This window comes from Mobula birostris, chromosome 3, assembly GCF_030028105.1.
Source record: "Mobula birostris isolate sMobBir1 chromosome 3, sMobBir1.hap1, whole genome shotgun sequence".
In the NCBI taxonomy this organism is placed as follows: Eukaryota; Metazoa; Chordata; class Chondrichthyes; order Myliobatiformes; family Myliobatidae; genus Mobula; species Mobula birostris.
This window is the reverse complement of record NC_092372.1, coordinates 217,758,521-217,776,001: the sequence shown is the minus strand read 5'-3', so window position 1 is coordinate 217,776,001 and position 17,481 is coordinate 217,758,521. Positions and strand designations below refer to the sequence as shown.

At 42.7% G+C, this 17,481-nt stretch overlaps 1 protein-coding gene across 1 annotated transcript in view; it reads right to left on the bottom strand.

The window, feature by feature from the left end:
• Positions 1-1,891: 1,891 nt before the first annotated feature.
• The window catches only part of LOC140195567 (WD repeat-containing protein 48), a 116,601-nt gene continuing 101,011 nt past the window's right edge, over positions 1,892-17,481 (bottom strand). Inside the window, exons 15-19 of the mRNA XM_072254131.1 lie at positions 15,475-15,580; positions 14,332-14,419; positions 11,036-11,112; positions 7,638-7,830; positions 1,892-3,425 (exon numbers count right to left, since the gene is read on the bottom strand). Coding sequence (XP_072110232.1) covers positions 3,330-3,425; positions 7,638-7,830; positions 11,036-11,112; positions 14,332-14,419; positions 15,475-15,580 — 560 coding nt within the window. The 3' untranslated portion in view covers positions 1,892-3,329. The remainder of the gene's footprint in view (positions 3,426-7,637; positions 7,831-11,035; positions 11,113-14,331; positions 14,420-15,474; positions 15,581-17,481) is intronic.

The following is a 17,481-nucleotide window of genomic DNA, read 5'->3' as shown; positions in this document are numbered from 1 at the left end:
AATGTGTGGTTATTTGAGTTACTGTCACCTCCCTCTCAGCTTGAAACACTCTGCTCATTCCCCTCTGACCTCTCTTATCAGCAAGGCGTTTCTGCCCACAGAACTGCCACCCACTGGATTTCTTTTTGTTTATCACACCATCCTCTGTAAAATCTAGAGACTGCCGTGTGTGAAAATCCCAGGCGATCAACAGTTTCTGTGCACACCATCTGGGACCAACAATCATTCCACAGCCAAAGTCACTTAGCCAACATTTATTCTCCATTCTAATGTTTGGTCTAAACAATAACTGAACACCTTGACTATGTCTGCATGTTTTTATGCATTGAGTTGTGTCACGATTGGCTTGCTGAGAGCAGAAGTGTGTTGCAGCGCACCGTCCAATAACAATATAGTTAACGATGAAGCAGAAATCCTAAATGCTTGGAGTTCTGAAAACAGATTGTGAAGAACAAGTCCCATTTTCTATTCTGCTATTTACAAGATATACGAAAACCTATAGCCAATAATTAATTTGTGAAGTATTGTCTCTGTTAAACAACAGAGTACAATACCACCATTATTTTTTTTTTTACAAATTATGACCCCAACAATTATGAATACATATTCAAGTGTAGTCTTTAGCCAGAGGGTGGTGAATCTGTGGAATCCATTGCCACACACGGCTGGAGGCCAAGTCACTGGGTGTACTTAGAGCAGTGGTTGGTAGGTTCTTGATTCACAAGGATGCAGGTTACAAGCAGAAGGCAGGAGAATTGGGCTGTGATAATAAATCAGCCATGATGGAATGGCGGAGCAGACTCAATGGGCTAAATAGCCTAATTCTGCTCCCATGTCTCATCATCTTATGGAAGGTCTTGAAGAAATAAATATTCAAGCCAAGTTCAAAGTTCAAAATAACACCATGAGATCAAAATCACTCACCTGAGAAGGTAGAAGGGACATCAGTTTAACTTCTTATCTGACATCCAGCATCTCTGACAGGACAGCAGATCCCTGGTCCTGCACGGGAGCATCAGCATACGCTTAACCCTAAAGTGGGACAAGAGACATCTTTCCGACTTCGTTGCAGTGTCCTAGGGAGGACAGCATGCTTCACTGTCTGGCACGGAGGAGCAGCAGAGGGTTACAAACTCAGCCAACTCCATCACGGGTAGCAGCCTCCCCAGCATCAATGACGTCTTCATCAGGCAATGCCTCAAAAAGACAGGCATCCTTCATTATGGACCCACATCACCCAAGACTGCTGTCCTCTTATTACTACCATCACTGAGGAGGTACAAGAGCCTGAAGACACACTCTCAAACATTTTAGGAACAGTTTCCTCCTCCCCGCCCCCCACCATCAGATTTCTGAACAGACATTGAACCAGCTCACTATTTTTGGTCTCTTTTTGCACTAATCGCACTGTACTGCTGCCGCAAAACAACAAATCTCACAACATATATTATACCTGATTCTGAGAGATACAGCTGCACATAATGGTAAACATGTCTTTACAAAAGAAAGGCTTGTTCAGAGGCCTTAAACTATTTCACAACAGCTCTGAAAAAGCAGAATTGGGAGTGCTGTCCAGCTGCTTTTGTAAATCAGAAGCAACTCAGGATGGATTATTCCCAATAGCCAACCACTCTGGGTCTGTTGTCTATCTAAGTGTTTCTGCTAGAAATACAAGTTGAACCAATCAATATTTAAAAGTGAAAGCATTCAACTTAACCTGAAGGTTGTTCTTTTCTCCACACACTATATAATCATGGGAGAAAGAAAACAGTCGAGGGAATGAAGGCTGAATGTATCCTTCAGTGGTCTTTGCACAATGACTTCACTTCCTTTAAATTCAAAGCTAAATTCTCTTCAGGCACTCTAGTACAAGAAACATTAACAGTCTTGTTTTGCCTCTTCTACAAGTACATAAAACTTTTAATGTCAATACAGAAATGAGCTGGTGTACACAGATCAATTCGAAGAGGGAGACAACAGCAAAATCCAATGAACACAAAATGGATCAATGCTTTAAAAAAAAAGGCAATAACTTGTGTTGGCATGATGAACTTAAATGTCCTCTGCTTTTACATTATTTAGATTTATTAGTTGCACCCAACAGCTGATGTTTACAACTGGAAATATGAACTGGAGTTTGCATTCAAGGGTGTCCTGTCTGTTTTGTGTATCTACAGTATTATGAGATTGAAAGCACTACATTGGTTTAAATATTACTTTATTTACGCCTTTACGTTTCAACTCTGGATTTCTAGTATCCAAAAAAAAATTGCAATCAGCTACAAAGTCTCAAAAGCTTTCCTTCTTTTTAAAAAAAAAGTTTTAAAAAGTTGTCATTTAGCTGAATAAAAAAGTACAGTATTTACATCAAACTCCTCCCAAGGTAGGATCTGGATATCGGTGGTCCTTCAGACTACTGGATTTCTTTCTAAAGGAAAACAAATCACTTGGTTATTGTATTCCACTTGGTTAGCCTGGACTCAGAACCTTTCCAGTAATCCACACCCACCGCTGATAGTTCTAACAAGGAACTTGACCTCGCAACCTCAAAGTTGTCCCTACTAGCCCTGCTACCTGGTACTTTGTTCTCTTTCTGGATAAAGTGTCTCTACAAGATCTCATCTCTGCTGGATTAGCTCTGATAGTGTAGCACCGCTAAATAAACCGAATAAATATTGAGAACAGTCAATCTTGGGGGAGAATTTACGTTGAGCTTACAGCTTGGTTCCAACACAAGCAATGAATCTGCTCTTTGCACGTTCCCTTTTGATCTCATTCAGCCACCGTACCTCATAAAGGAGCCATCAGGACGGTCGACACTTGGATGCCATTGAAAAAAAATGCCTGGAATGTATGGAAATACAATTTACAGTGACAAATAACATCAGATGTAGAAAGGTGACTAGCGTGTGATGCCAAGGCAGACATATCTGAGAGGGCAACAATGTGTTAGGAACAAATAAAAGGACACCTACTGGATGAGGTGGTTATGTCCATTATCTGGAGCGTTTATCTATGCATTTTACCCTGTACAGTGTATTAACCACCACACTATAAATCTATCAGAAATCTCTGGCCTGCTCATTAAGACAGTGCACTAGGAGTTGCTTTAATTTACATTCTGCATCCTTTCTAAATTATATAACATTGGAAACGCACAAATAACTTGGCGCCTTTTCCCCAGACAGGATAATTCAACGAGCGGTGCAAGGAGCACTGATACTACTCTTTTCACCCAGTACAGGAAAGGAAATTAGGCGCAGAGGGAAAGTTCAGAATGAAACTATTGGCTTCTACGAGTCAAGCCCTTTTCCTTCCTCGAGAGGACATCACGTTGACTTCTGCCGATAGTGAAGCGTCAGGTCCCCTCCACTTTTCCAGATGAAATGCTTCACGGTCCGCAGATCCATGTTTGGATCAAGCACCTGCAACAAAGTTTAAAGAAGGTGGTGTCGTCAATTAAAAACATTTGATAATGGTTCGTCGCAGTAACAATTGAGATGGCGTAGCCTATCCAGATGCATCATGGCGTGATATGGCAACTGCTCTGCCTGTGACCAAGGGAAACTGCAGAGAATTGTGAACACATCCCACTCAGCCTGAAACGGAAAACCAGTCCTCCCTCCATGGACTCCGACTGTATTTCTCGCTGACTCGGTAAAGCAGCCAGCATAATCAAAGACCCCACCCAACCCAAGCATTCTCTTTTCACAGTATTCATTAAATAAGCTAGAATCAAATAGACGATAAATAATATGGTACCAAGTCCCAGCAATACTAAAGTCTGAAAGCACATACCACCAGGCCCAAGGGCAGCTTCTATCCCGCTGTTATAAGACTATTAAATGGTTGCCCGGTTCACTGAACAGCACCCAGTATGAGAGGGACTCTTGAACTCTCTATCTACCTCACTATGGCCATGCCTGCCTGCCATTATTGTCTGCCTGCACTGCACTTCCACTGTAGCTGTAGCACTTCATTCTCCATTCTGTCATTGTTTTTTTTCTTGTACTACCTCAATGCACTGTTGTAATGAACTGATCTGTTTGGCTACCATACAAAACAAAGTTTCCCATTATACCTTTCATTGCGACAATAAGTCAATTTACCAATTTAGTTAGAAGAGCTACCGACTGCCAAATCACAAATCTGGTCCAATTCTAATCGCCAGTGCTGTCTTTGTGGAGTTTTCACATTCTCCCTGTGACCGTGGGCTTCCTCCACGCGATTAGATTAGATTAGCTTAGATTAAACTTTATTGTCATTGTGCTGAGTACAGATACAAAGCCAATGAAATGCAGTTAGCATCTGACCAGAAATGTAAAGAATAGTGTTATTTACAAAATAACTGTGAATAAAAAGTAAGTGCTACAGCACACAAATATAAAAGTACTGAGACAGTACAATATGGGTGCAACACTGCTTAGTGCTGTGATGAGAGGTTCAGCAGGGTCACAGCCTCAGGGAAGAAGCTCTTCCTGTGACTGCTGGTGCGGGAGCAGAGGCTCCTGTAGCGCCTACCGGATGGGAGGAGAGTAAAAACGTCCATGGTTAGGGTGAGATGCATCCCTGATAATGCTTTTCGCCCTGCTCAGGCAGCATTTATGGTAGATGTTCTCAATGGTGGGCAATTGGGTGCTGATAATCCACTGGGCAGTTTTCACCACACGATGGAGTGCTTTGCGGTCTGATACGGGACAATTGCCATACAACACTGAGATGCAGTTGGTGAGTATGCTCTCAACGGTACAGCGGTAAAAGTCTGTCAGTATCCTGGGACAGAGGTGAGCTTTCTTGATGCTCCACAGGAAATAAAGGTGCTGTTGCACCTTTTTGATCAGAATGGAGAAGTTCAGGGACCAGGTGAGATCCTTGGAAATGTGGACACCAAGGACTTTGAAGCTTGATACACGCTCCACTACAGCTCTGTTGATGTAGATGGGGGTGTGAGTGTGGCTCCTAGCATGCCTGAAGTCCACAATGATCTCCTTGGTCTTCTGGGTGTTAAGGGCCAGGTTGTTGTTGGCACACCACACAGCCAGGTGCTGGACCTCCTCCCTGTAGGCCGTCTCGTGATCCCCTCCGATCAGGCCAACAACCGTGCTCCAGCTTCCACCCACATGCCATGATTTGGAGACTGGTAGGTTAAATTGGCCAATGCAAAATTAGTCCTAATGTAGTTAAGTGGTAGAACTTGTGATGGGAATGTGGGGAGAACAGTTTATAGGGAATCCACGTCACATGCCGGTGATAATAAAACCTGATTCTGATTCTGACTAGAGGGTGTGGAAGGAGAAATGTTCTGTGAACCAGCATATATTTGGCAGGCTAAATGATAATGTCATAAGGACCTATGGAAAATCACCAGTTAAACCACAAACACCAAAGAAGGTGTGATGGGTGAACTCCCAACTTCTCATGAGAAACAGCAACTACGTTTCTATGGAGCAACTTGAAAAAGCAACAGTTTCAAAGCTGTTCACACAATGAATTCCTTTATCCAGGCAAAAATTATGACCATCTTGTGTCAACAATGATCAAATGAAACTATTTTGTAATTTTAGGTGACAAAAGAGGGCAAGCAAACCTCAATCACCTTTGAAATTTTTAAACTACATCTGATTTACAGAAGTGTGCAGATGGACTTCTGGTATTGGTGTTGCTCAAGGCCTGATGCCAGGCAAATGACCTCCTCCTCAAATCAACAAGACAAAGGAGATGGTTATTAACTTCAGGAGAACTCGCATTACTAACACCCCTTTACTAACATTACTAACACTGGCGGCACAGCAGTGGAAACTGCAAACAGTTTTAAACTCCTGGGAGTGCATATCTCAAGGTCCCAGAACACATTCTACATTATCAGGAAAGCTTACCAATACCTCTACTTTCTGAAAATGCTGAAGAGAGCTGGATTATGCACATGTACAGTCACGTCATTCTTCAGATGTACAGTGGAGAGCATTCTAACGTGTGGCACGGTAGTGTATGGGTTAGCAAAAAGCTTTACCACGCTAGTGACCTCGGTTCAATTCCCACCGCTGCTTATAAGGAGTTTGTAGATTCTCCCTGTGACCGCATGGATTTCTTTCAGGTGATCCAGTTTATTCCCAATTCCAAAAACCTATGGGTTAGTAAGTTACTGGGTGGTGCGGGCTCATTTGGGTGTGCTGTATCTCTAAATAAAATAAAGGAAATAAAAATAACACAGACATGAGGTAACGTTGTAGCCCTATAAAACTCTTGGTTAGACAATTCTGATCGCCTCATTATCGGAAGGATGTGGAAGCTTTAGAGAGTCTGCAGAGGAGATTTACTGCAATAGGTTGAATGAGTTAGGGCTTTTCTCATTGAGGAGGAGGAGGAGTGACTTAATAGAGGTGTATAGGATAAAGGCACAGGTAAAGTGGCAGCACAAAGTGTTTTTCCAGGTCAGAAATAGCTGATACAATGGGGCAGAACTTTAAGATATTGAGAGGAAAGTATAGAGGGATATCAAAGGAGGCTTTTTTTATACACTGACTGTGGTAGGTACATGACAGCGGTGGTTGTAGAGGAAGATACCGTAGGGACATTTAAGAGACTCTTAGATGGGCATATGGAGGAAAGAAAATCAGAGGGCTATGTGGGAAGGAAGGATTAGATTGACCTTGGAATAGGTCCTTCTGGTAAGATGGAGACACGCCTGGAAACAGCGGCATCTCTGGGTCCAATCAAGGGTGTAATTGTTCATCCTTTACGTCGCTTTCAGGATCGCAAGACACTGCTGGTTACCAAGAACATCAAGTACTGCATGCAGATCTACCTCACTAGCAAGTTGCAGGATAGCAGTGCGCACCGTGTTGCAGTCTGCTTCAGCCAGGAACTTGATGCGTGATCCAACAGATGGTGCGGGTGATTGTCTCGGACGTTTTGTTGGGATTGCCAGACCTTGTTGGACACTGGTAATGTACAATACTGTGAGTCTGCTTCACTGGCGAGACGAACGGCAGGGGAGCTGTGTGGCCTCGGTTATGGCGCAGACCAGGTCCTCATTCAGGCCTCAGGACCACCTGTTGCAGCCACCGAGGAAGGGAGATGCTGTGCGCCGCTCAGTTCAGCCTGGGTTGGGGGCTGAATCCTCCCGCCAGTGCTGCCCTCCAGTGTTTGCACAGTGAAAGAAAAACTGGATTGGCTTCATCTGCAGCTGCACTGCACAATATGAGGAACTGCTGTGGGCTGTTCTTGCAGAAACTTGGCTCTAGGACAACATCTATGCACCATTAATCAACAGGCCATGACACTCAGGGCTACTTTATTATATTTTTAATATTATTTTTTGTAACTGTATGCTTTTCTGCTATCATAATCATATGTGCTACATGTGCTTTGTGCTGTGTCTGTTGTTGGTCCTGTGTTTTCACCTGTCCCCAGAGGAACACTTTAGTTTGGTCGTATTCATGTGTGTGGTTGAATTAAACTTGAACTTGTTAAAGGATAGGCACAACATCGTGCGCCAAAGGGCCTGTACTGTGCTGTAACGTTCTAGGTTCTATATTATAAATATCTGCAATACATCTTTTACCAATGATCTGGAGGAACCCGTGAACTCAAGAAGCAATGAACCATGCTCAACAGCTGAGACTAGGCAAACTAACCTGATCTTGACAGAGAAGCTCAATCTTCTCCTCGGCTAGCACGGCAATATCTTCTTCCTTGTCCTGTTCTCCGGGTTTCTCATTGTTTGAGGAGCTTGTGGTTTGTGACTCGTTATCCAGGTTGATGATCTTCTCATAAACATGCTCCATCACTTTTCGAACCTGTAGCATATCACTGGCCGATAAACGATCCCTATAAACATGATTAAAAGTGTCACTTTCGCGAGTTGCTCTCAATGCTGTTAGTAGGCAGGGATAATGAATCAAGAGATGTTCCAGAAGGAAATAAAATCTAAAATAAAAGCAAGGCTAAATTTATATAGGCACCTCTATATTTAACAACTTGGGTCCTAGAATCACCAGCAGATCACCTCATGATGATAGTACCAAGGTAGCATATTGGTTAGTGCAATACTATTACAAGGAGCAGACAGGGAGGCAGATTCTGGAATGGTGCAATAATAATAGGGTTGTAATGGTGGGAGATTTTAAACTTTCCTAATATTGACTGGCATCTCTTTAGAGCAAGGGTGGAGTTTGTTAGGTGTGTTCAGGAAGATTTCCTGACGCAATATGTAGATAAGCCAACTGGAGGAGAAGCTGTATTGGGAATTGTACCTGGTATTGGGTGGGAGGTGCAGCTACCTGGTCAGGTGTCAGATCTCTCAGTGGTAATGATCACAACCCTGTCTCCTTTACCACAGTGCTGGAGAGGGATAGGAACAGACAATTTGGGAAAACCTTTAATTGGGGTAGGGGGCAAATGCTATCAGAGGCAGGAACTTAGGAACATAAATTGGCAGCAGATGTTCTCAGCGAAATGCACTGCCAGTGGTGGTGGTGGAGGCAGATACAATGGGGTCTTTTAAGCGCCTATTAGATAGGTAGATGGAGCTTAGAAAAATAGAGGGTTCTGCACTAGGGAAATTCTAGGCAGTTTCTAGAGTAGGTTACATGGTCAGCACAAAATTGTGGGCTGAAGGGCCTGTAATATGCTGTAGATTTCTAGGTTCTAGGTTCTAACTTGGGACATTCTGGAGTTTGGAGTTCAATTCTAGCACTGTCTGTAAGGAATTTGTACATTCTCCTCATAAACCATGTGGGTTTCTCCAAGTACTCCAGTTTCCTCCCACAGTCCAAAGACATATGGGTTAGTAAGTTAATTGGTCATTGTAAATTGTCTTGTGATGGGTTAGGGTTAAATAGGTGGGTTGCTGGCTGGCGCATATTGTTGGCCTGTTCCACGCGGGTTCTCTAAATAAATAAATAATTTGAAACTACTCAGGCATTTTTAGTTTTAGATGTCACTGCACCCACCGCTGTTGTTTTATTTTTATTCCTTAAACAATCACACGCATGTTAAAAGCTCCTAATGTACTTAACTGCTGCTTTTTTTTTTAAATACTGAAAGAGATCAACAACAACGGCCTGAAATGTGCCTAGCTGCCCCCAGTCACCTACCGTCACCAGGACTATTGCTTCCCCGCGTAGAAGGTTCTGAACTTTAAAATTTTATACACGTGTATAACAATCTCAACCTGTGCACTGTTAGAAGGAAGGGATTCAGTGGAGCATCAGACCCTTCAGTGTTCCTGTTACTGAATTCCTTGCTTTTAAGCAAGGATACCATGGTAAATAACTAATTGCAGCTTCATGGGCAGCACAGTCTCATAGTGGTCAGTGTATCGCTTTCCCGTGCTAGCGATTAGGGTTCAATTCCCACTGCTGTCTGCAAGGAGTTAGTATTTTCTCCCCATGACCACGTAGGTTTCCTCCCCGAACTCTGGTTTACTTTTAACTCTAATAGAACAGAATTGCAAAAGTTTTTGCATCAAGACGTGAATCAAGAGAGGGTGAATTCAATCTTCTTCTTTGCTCTTGTTTGCCAATTACAACGGTGGCAACGCAAACAGATTTGGGGCAAATATAAATGGGCAATAAACAAAGCTGCCCTTAATGTTACTTGCACCTTGAGCTAACAATACAGATTTAAGTTGACCACAGTCAGCTTGACACAGTCTCATAGTGGTCAGTGTTACACTTTACTGCGCTAGCGATTAGGGTTCAATTCCCACTGCTGATCAGAAATATAATCATCATCTTCAGTGCCATGTCGTGTGACGTGGGCGATCATGGTCTATCCATGACCATGATTGTTCTTGGCAAATTTTTCTACAGAAGTGGTTTGCCATCGCCTTTATCTGAGGAGTGTCTTCACAAGATGGGTGACCCCAGCCATTACCAATACTCTTCAGAGATTGTCTGCAATACTCTTTTGAGATTGTCTGCCTGGCGTCAGTGGTCACATAACCAGGACTTGTGATCTGCACCAGCAGTTCATACGACCATCCACTACCTGCTCCCGTGGCTTCATGTGACCCCGATCAGTGTGTGGGGGGTGGGGGTGGGGGTGGGGAGAGGAGGGGCTAAGCAGGTGCTACACCTTGCCCAAGGGTGACCTGCAGGCTAGTGAAGGGAAAGAACACCTTATGCCTCCTTTGGTAGAAATTTATCTCCACTTCAATTCAATCCTGAAGCTTCTAATAATCCTGATCTGATCAATTTTTAAATCTCAAAGTGCACCACTGTTTTATAAATTCAGATGTAAAGACACAAGTGTGATAGTATTTCTAAACTGCTGCTGGTCTTTCTGGGTGGAACTTGGCAGGGCATGTCCCAGACGTACAGTATAAGCTCAGCACAATGAACCCAGATACTAAGACGATTTTGTTCTTAGGACCAGTATTCAATTCACACAAGAAATATTATAGTGAAGGTGTTCAAGGGAGCTGCTGAGGATCACTGAAATCAGAATTAGCAGCTCAGTACAGATGCAGAGAAATAATCAGGAGCTAAAATATTCTGCTATGTGAACTTTACTTGGATTTCACTGTATAAAATGGACTACTAATCCCCTCAGAAATGTTTTAGAAAGATACTTGTAGTTTAAAAAGTCAGTACTTCAAAGAGAAAGCTTAACTACCTTATCAAGGCAACTAATGTTTGGCCAATAAATGTGGTTTTGACTGTGATGTTCGCATCTCCAAGATTAGCTGTAAGTAAAGCCTCATTATATATTTCTAATCAAGCTATAATAGTCACATTAAACATTGTAGGAACAACATAGGATCAAGTTCAGTAGGTTTTTATATAACACTACTTTTCCAATTGGTACTATATTACATTACAAATCACATCTCTTTGATATCTTAAACACAATGCTCGCTGCAAGAACCCAACAGTCCAAGACTCTCTTATGGTGAATACCTCTCATGTATACGTGGTCCAAAGAACAAAAGGACTAAAGAGGGAGTTGCTCTCAACACCAACACAGGGTCAGATTAGCTGCTGCGAGGAAATAATTGTCATTCAGATCTCTTTCATTTCAATCTACTTACTTCTTAAGTGTTTTTGCTCCCGAAGAAGAATGAGGCTGGAGGTAGAATGGGATTTTATTGAATTTCGGCATGTTCTTCTGAAAAAGGAGAGTCAAAAATAGTAAGGTGCAAATTGCCTACAGCCACTGCATTAATAAAGAACTTGGTGCCAGTAACCAATATCCAAAGTACATATTTTCTTGTGGGGATTCACAGTAAACACAAAGAAACAGCAGAATCAATGAAAAACTACATACAAAGACTGACAAACAACCAATGTGCTGAAGAAAACACTGTGCAAAAGTAAAAAGAAAATCAAAAGAAGAATAATAGATAAGCAATGAATAATAATGAGAACGCAAGTTGTAGAGTCCTTGAAAGCGAGTCCATAGGTTGTGGAATCAGTTCAGTGTTGGGGTAAGTGAAGTTATCCACTCCAGATCAGTAGCCTGATGGTTTAAAGGAAATAGTAACAATACTATTTACTAATATAATTTATTAGAGCAAGAAAATAGTATTCCTACAGCCTCTCCTCTTGTAGGCTTAACTATATATTGTGTCAGGAAACCTACCTGAAACACACCTAACAAACTCCACCCTATCTAAACCCCTTGCTCTAAGGAGATGCCAATCAATATTGGGGGAATTAAAATCTCCCACTACGACAACCCTGTTATTATTACACCTCTCCAGAATCTGTCTCCCCATCTGCTCCTCGATGTCCCTGTTACTATTGGGTGGTCTATAAAAAACACCCAATTGAGTTATTGACCCCTTCCTGCTCCTAACACCCACAGAGCCTCAGCAGACAACACGCTGGAGGAACTCAGCAGGTCGGGCAGCATCAGTGGAAAAGATCGGTCGACGTTTCGGGCCAGAACCCCTTTATAAGTCCTGATGAAGGGTTCCGGCCCGAAACGCCGACCGATCTTTTCCACTGATGCTGCCTGACCTGCTGAGTTCCTCCAGCGTGTTGTGAGTGTTGCTTTGACCCCAGCACCTGCAGATTATTTTGTGTTTGAGACTCAGCAGACAATCCTTCCATGACTTCCTCCTTTTCTGCAGCTGTGACACTACCTCTGATCAGTAGTGCCACGTCCCCACCTCTTTTGCCTCCCTCCCCGTCTTTTTGCCAAGTTTGCAGATGAAACAAGGATTGGTGGAGGGGCAGGTAGCATGGAGGAAACAGGTAGGCTGCAGAAGGACTTAGAAAGATTTGGAGAATGGGCAAGAAAGTGCCAAATGAACTATAATGCTGCCAGTTTGGTAGAAGAAATAAATGCACAGACTATTTTCTAAACAGGGACAAAATCTAAAGATCTGAGATGCAAAGGGACTTGGGAGTTCTTGTGCAGAACACCCTGAAGGTGGTGAGGAAGACAAATGCAATGTTAGCATTCATTTCAAAAGGTCTTGAATTCAAGAGCAGGGATGTGATGTTGAGGCTTTTATAAGGCACTGGTGAGGCCTCACCTCGAGTATTGTGAACAGTTTTGGGCCCCTCATCTTAGAAGAGATGTGCTGGCATTGGAGAGGGTCCAGAGGTTGTTCACAAGGATGATTCCAGGAATGTAAGGGTTATCATACAAAGAATGTTTGATGGCTCTGGGTCTGTACTTGCTGGAATTCAGAAGGATGAGGGAGGATCTCATTGAAACCTTTCAAAAGTTGAAAGGATTAGACAGAGTAGATCTGGAAAGGATGCTTCACATGGTGGGAGAGTCTAGGCCAAGAGGGCACAGCTTCAGGATAGAGGGGCGTTTATTCAAAACAGAGATGCGGAGAAATTTCTTTAGCCAGATTTGTGGAATCTGTTGCCACGTGCAGCTGTGGAGGTCAGGCCGTTAGGTGTATTTAAGACAGAGATTGATAGGTTCTTGACTGGACATGACATCAAAGGTTACAGGGAGAAGGCTGGGAAATGGGGTTGAGGAGGAGAAAAAAAGGATCAGCCATGATTACATGGCGGAGCAGACTCGATGGGCCAAATGGCCTAATTCTGCTCCTACATATTATGGTCTTATCTCTGCCTTTCATAATTTTAAAACCTCTTATTGGGTCTCTCTCCACATTGGTGCACTTGGGAGAGAAACCCAAGGTCATTCAGCCTGGAGTGAGAGCAAAGGAGATGCACCAGCATGTTACTTGGATTAGGTTCTTTATTATGGAGAGAGTGGGGGGGGGGGGGGGGGATGTGTAGTCAAAATCTTTACCTTGTGAGGGAATATCAAAAACAAGGTGCCATATGTTAAAGCGAGAGGGAAGAATTTTTAAAGGGGATCTGAGGACACAGACTGTTTAAGGTCTGGAACACACTACGTAAGGTGTTGGTGCAATCAGATCCAATTACTCTATTTGGAGGTATTTGGACAGACACTTCAATAGGCAAGGCATTATGGACACAGTTCTAATGTAGTATAGATGGGCAAGAAAGATTAGCTTTATTTGTCACATATACTTGAACCATATAGTGAAATCTGTTGTTTAGCATCAAATCAAATCAATGAGGGTTGTGCTGGGCAGCCTGCAAGTGTCGCCACGCTTCCAGCGTCAACTCGCTAACCGCAAACCTTTGGAATGTGGGTACCTGGAGGAAACCCACGCGGTCATGGGGATCACGAACGGAAATTCAGCCCCAGTCAGTGATTGCTGGCACTGTGAAGTGAAGTGCTAATTGCTATGCTACCATGCCACCCCACACTCCAAGGCTGGTCAAAGAGCCACCTTCAGTGCTGTACAACTCCATGATCCCATGACCTTGACTAAAGGAAGCCCAAGTTAGTTCTTATCTGGTGAACTTCAGGCAAGGGCAGGATATGATGCTCTTCACGGTCAACAGCCTTAGACCAGGGGTCCACAGACCCCTCAGTTACTGGTAGGCACCCATGGCACAAAAAAGGGTTGGGAACTCCGGCCTAGACTATGTCAATGGAGGCATCGAGGAGTGAGGTCTCTGTGGAACCAGATATTTCACAAAAAGTACAAATGCTAATATTTTTTCATGATCGTAGAAATGTGTGTGATTTACCAAGGCACTTATGTCTACTGCGTGATTATTGTTTTGTTCTTGACTTAAAAGACCTTGCACTCAAAAGGAAGGTTTAAAACAAAAGTCTGAAGTCATATTCTAGTTTCTGATCATGTGTGATACTGCTGCTGAACTCATGAATTCAGAATAAAAATCAGGTTCTGCTCAAGGTGAGATTAATAAGGTATAACTAAACAGAGTAAGTACCACAGTGAAAGAGTCCTGAAAATAAAACCACCGTTCAAAGGCACCATGAACATTTCTGAGTGGAATCAGATGAATCACTTACGTCCACGGTGATGTCGATAACCCACTGAGGCACGGTTTCATTCAGGAGCATGGATTCCGTTTCACCTCCTGCATCTCGGCACAAAAGCCTGCAAAGAATAACTTTGTAAAATGTCATTGTCTTTTCCGGCTGATAAAAGAATAGTGAATAGTGGACAGGTAAAGTGGTTGGAACATGTTCAGTAACTGATGATGGAGAATTCCATATATTGAGTCTTGCAAATTGCAACGTGCTGAGGCAGAAGACAGGATGTCGTTCCTTGAGTCTACATTGGGCTTTATAATAGAGCAAGAAGTCACAGACTGAGAGAACAGAGACAATGGGATGGTGGCATGAACTGACGGTAACTAAAGGTCCAGATTCCTCCTGCAGACAGTGTAGGTGTACCAAGAGGACACCGAGTCTGTGTTTGGTTTCTTCAGTGTAGAGGCTACACTGTGAACAACTAATGTAGTGAATTAGACTGGAAGAAGTGCAAGTGATTTGCTCTTTTACCCGGAAAAGCTCTTTAAGTCCCTGATTGGTGGGAAGAGATGCTCTGTGTCTGGTGTTTCATCTCTTGAGTTGAATGAGAAAGTACAATGGTAGGAAGGTGTGGAAGAGAAGATTAGGAGTCATGAAGGGTGTGATGCCTTCAGAAAGCTAAAGGGGGAGGGGAATGTGCGTCTGGTGGTGGGATCTTGCTGCAGCTGGCAGAAATAGCAAAGAATTATCTACAGAATACAAAGCTGGTGGGAGGAAGGAGAGCTCTGTCGAAGAGGTATTCTGCAGATGCTGGAAACCCACACAAGACTTTCATTTTGCTCTGTACAAGAGTCGAGGGAGTGAGAGCAGAAGTGTGGGAAATAGATGATATGCAGTTAAGAGCTCTGTCCATTATGGTGGACAGACGTGCTAGGGAAGAAGGAAGACATCCAATTACTGCCCACTAAGTTACTCTAATGTGACGGAAACTATCATCTATGGTGCCACCATGTGACATTCTTCACCCTCTTGATGTTTAATTTGGGTTCTGCCAATTATACACAGTTTGCATTTTGTAGATAGTAAGGCGACCTAGTTAATTGAAAAATGCAGATGAGAATCCCTGAGTTGAGCTCACTTTTGCCAGAAGGACCAGAATACAGGGGTATTATACAACACCTGAAGAGTGTGCGACCTCCTGCTTCACCAAATATGACTGGAGTGTGTGGCGGCACTTGAAAATATCCATTGCCTTTCTGAATTCTGTTCTCTTGCTCACCATTAACTATAAAGGAAAAAAAAAGATTTTTTAACTTTCCCCAAAATTCAGTCTTAAAAGTTATTTGTTTTACAAAATTTGAACACTACCTGAATATAACAAAATTATGCTCATCGACAGATTATTTCACAGCTTGAATGAGTTCTGTGACTGCTTCAAAAATGAGATGATCTCTCACAGGGGTTCCCAACCTTTTTTATGCCATGGACCAATACCATTAAACAAGGGGTTCGTGGACCCCAGGTTTGGAAGCCATGGTCTATTAGAATCCTAATGCAGGCAGACAAATAGGCAAATTCTGTTATCATTTCCATTATTACAACCCTATAAAGATCTTAAAGCTTTGAAAGCGAAGGAGAGCTATCTAAATCTGAGCCACAGAAACAATGGACAGAAACTCAATTAATTTTAAGTCCTGTGTTTGATAGCTTTATTGTAGGGATGTTGGACCAAGACTATTAGAATGAAACCATTAACAAAAATCTCAGTGAATGGAGGAATCAACTCCAGGGACTGAAAGACTATGAGAACATTACTTATAAGGATAAAGACAGATCATCTCACCCCTGGGAGTGCTGGAGCCTTCAATAAGTAATTTTTGTCTCATTCCATTGCTTTCCCTGTATGGTGGATCTTTGGATATCTTAAACTAGAGTATATGAAATTATTCAACATTTACAGCGTTCTAGAGCAGAAAGTCCCAAAGATTTACAACCATCAGAAGAAATACCTTTGCGTGTATTTTAAATGGAGGATCACATATACCTGCTACTGCTGTATGCCTCCACAAGAGGAAAAGGGCCTCACATTATCTAACCTGTTAGGCCCCCTTCTGAACTTGTATGTTTCAACTAGAACATTTCCCATTTTTGGTAATTATTTTAAATATTACAGCTGCATAGGAAGTTGCTGAGATTGCACCTGGAATATTACATGCGGTTCTGGTCAGCAAACTGTAGGAACCATACGATTAATCTAGAGAGGGTGCAGAGAAGAAGCACAAAGATTTACAACTCTCAGAAGAAATCCCTTTGCATGCGTTTTAAATGGAGGAGAGAGCTGTTTCTGGAGGGCCTGAGTAATGAGAGACTGGGTAAAATAGGACAATGAAGAAGGCTGAGTGGTGACTATATAGAAGCTTATTAGATCATGAGGGGAATAGAAAAAGTGGATTACAGTCTTTTTCACAGGACAGTGGAGTCTACAACTAGACGGTATAGGTTTTAGGTGAGGGGGAAAGATTTATAGGGTCCTGTGGGACAAATTTATTTTTGAACTGAGGCTGTTGGGAATATAAAACGAGCTGCTAGAGGAAATGGTAGAGGTGTGGAAAATCACCTCTAGACAAATCCATCAATGATGAAGGAAATAAAAACTCACATGTGTAAACCTTTGACAAGAGAGAAAGAGAAAAAGAGAGAAAGAAAGAGAGAGAGGGAGAGAGAGAGAAAGAGTGTGAGTGAGTGAGAGAGAGAGATAGAGAGAGAGAGTGAGAGAAAGGGGGAGAGAGAGAGAGAGAGAGCGAGCACGCATGCGAGAGAGAGCATGTGTGACAGTGAGAGCGAGAAATGGTGGGTGTGTGTGGAAGGGATGAAAGGGGCTTGTTTCACTGTTGTTGCTTACGTGGTTCTGCCGAATATGATGGGGCAGACTATGTTAGTGCCGGACTGTGTGGTGACCCCAGCACAGCCTTGTTAACGCAACATTGTTGATACATTACACTGATGTATATGTGATAAATAAATATGAACGCATGTTTCCTTCTTCCAGTTGCTTTGTTCCCATTCCCATGCTTGAAGGATGCATCATGAAAGTACCTCACTCTGCAAGTTTAGATCTTAAAACTTGTTTTCAGTCTTTCACAAATCATTTAACCAAGCCTCACTTCACTTCCATTCTCAACCTCT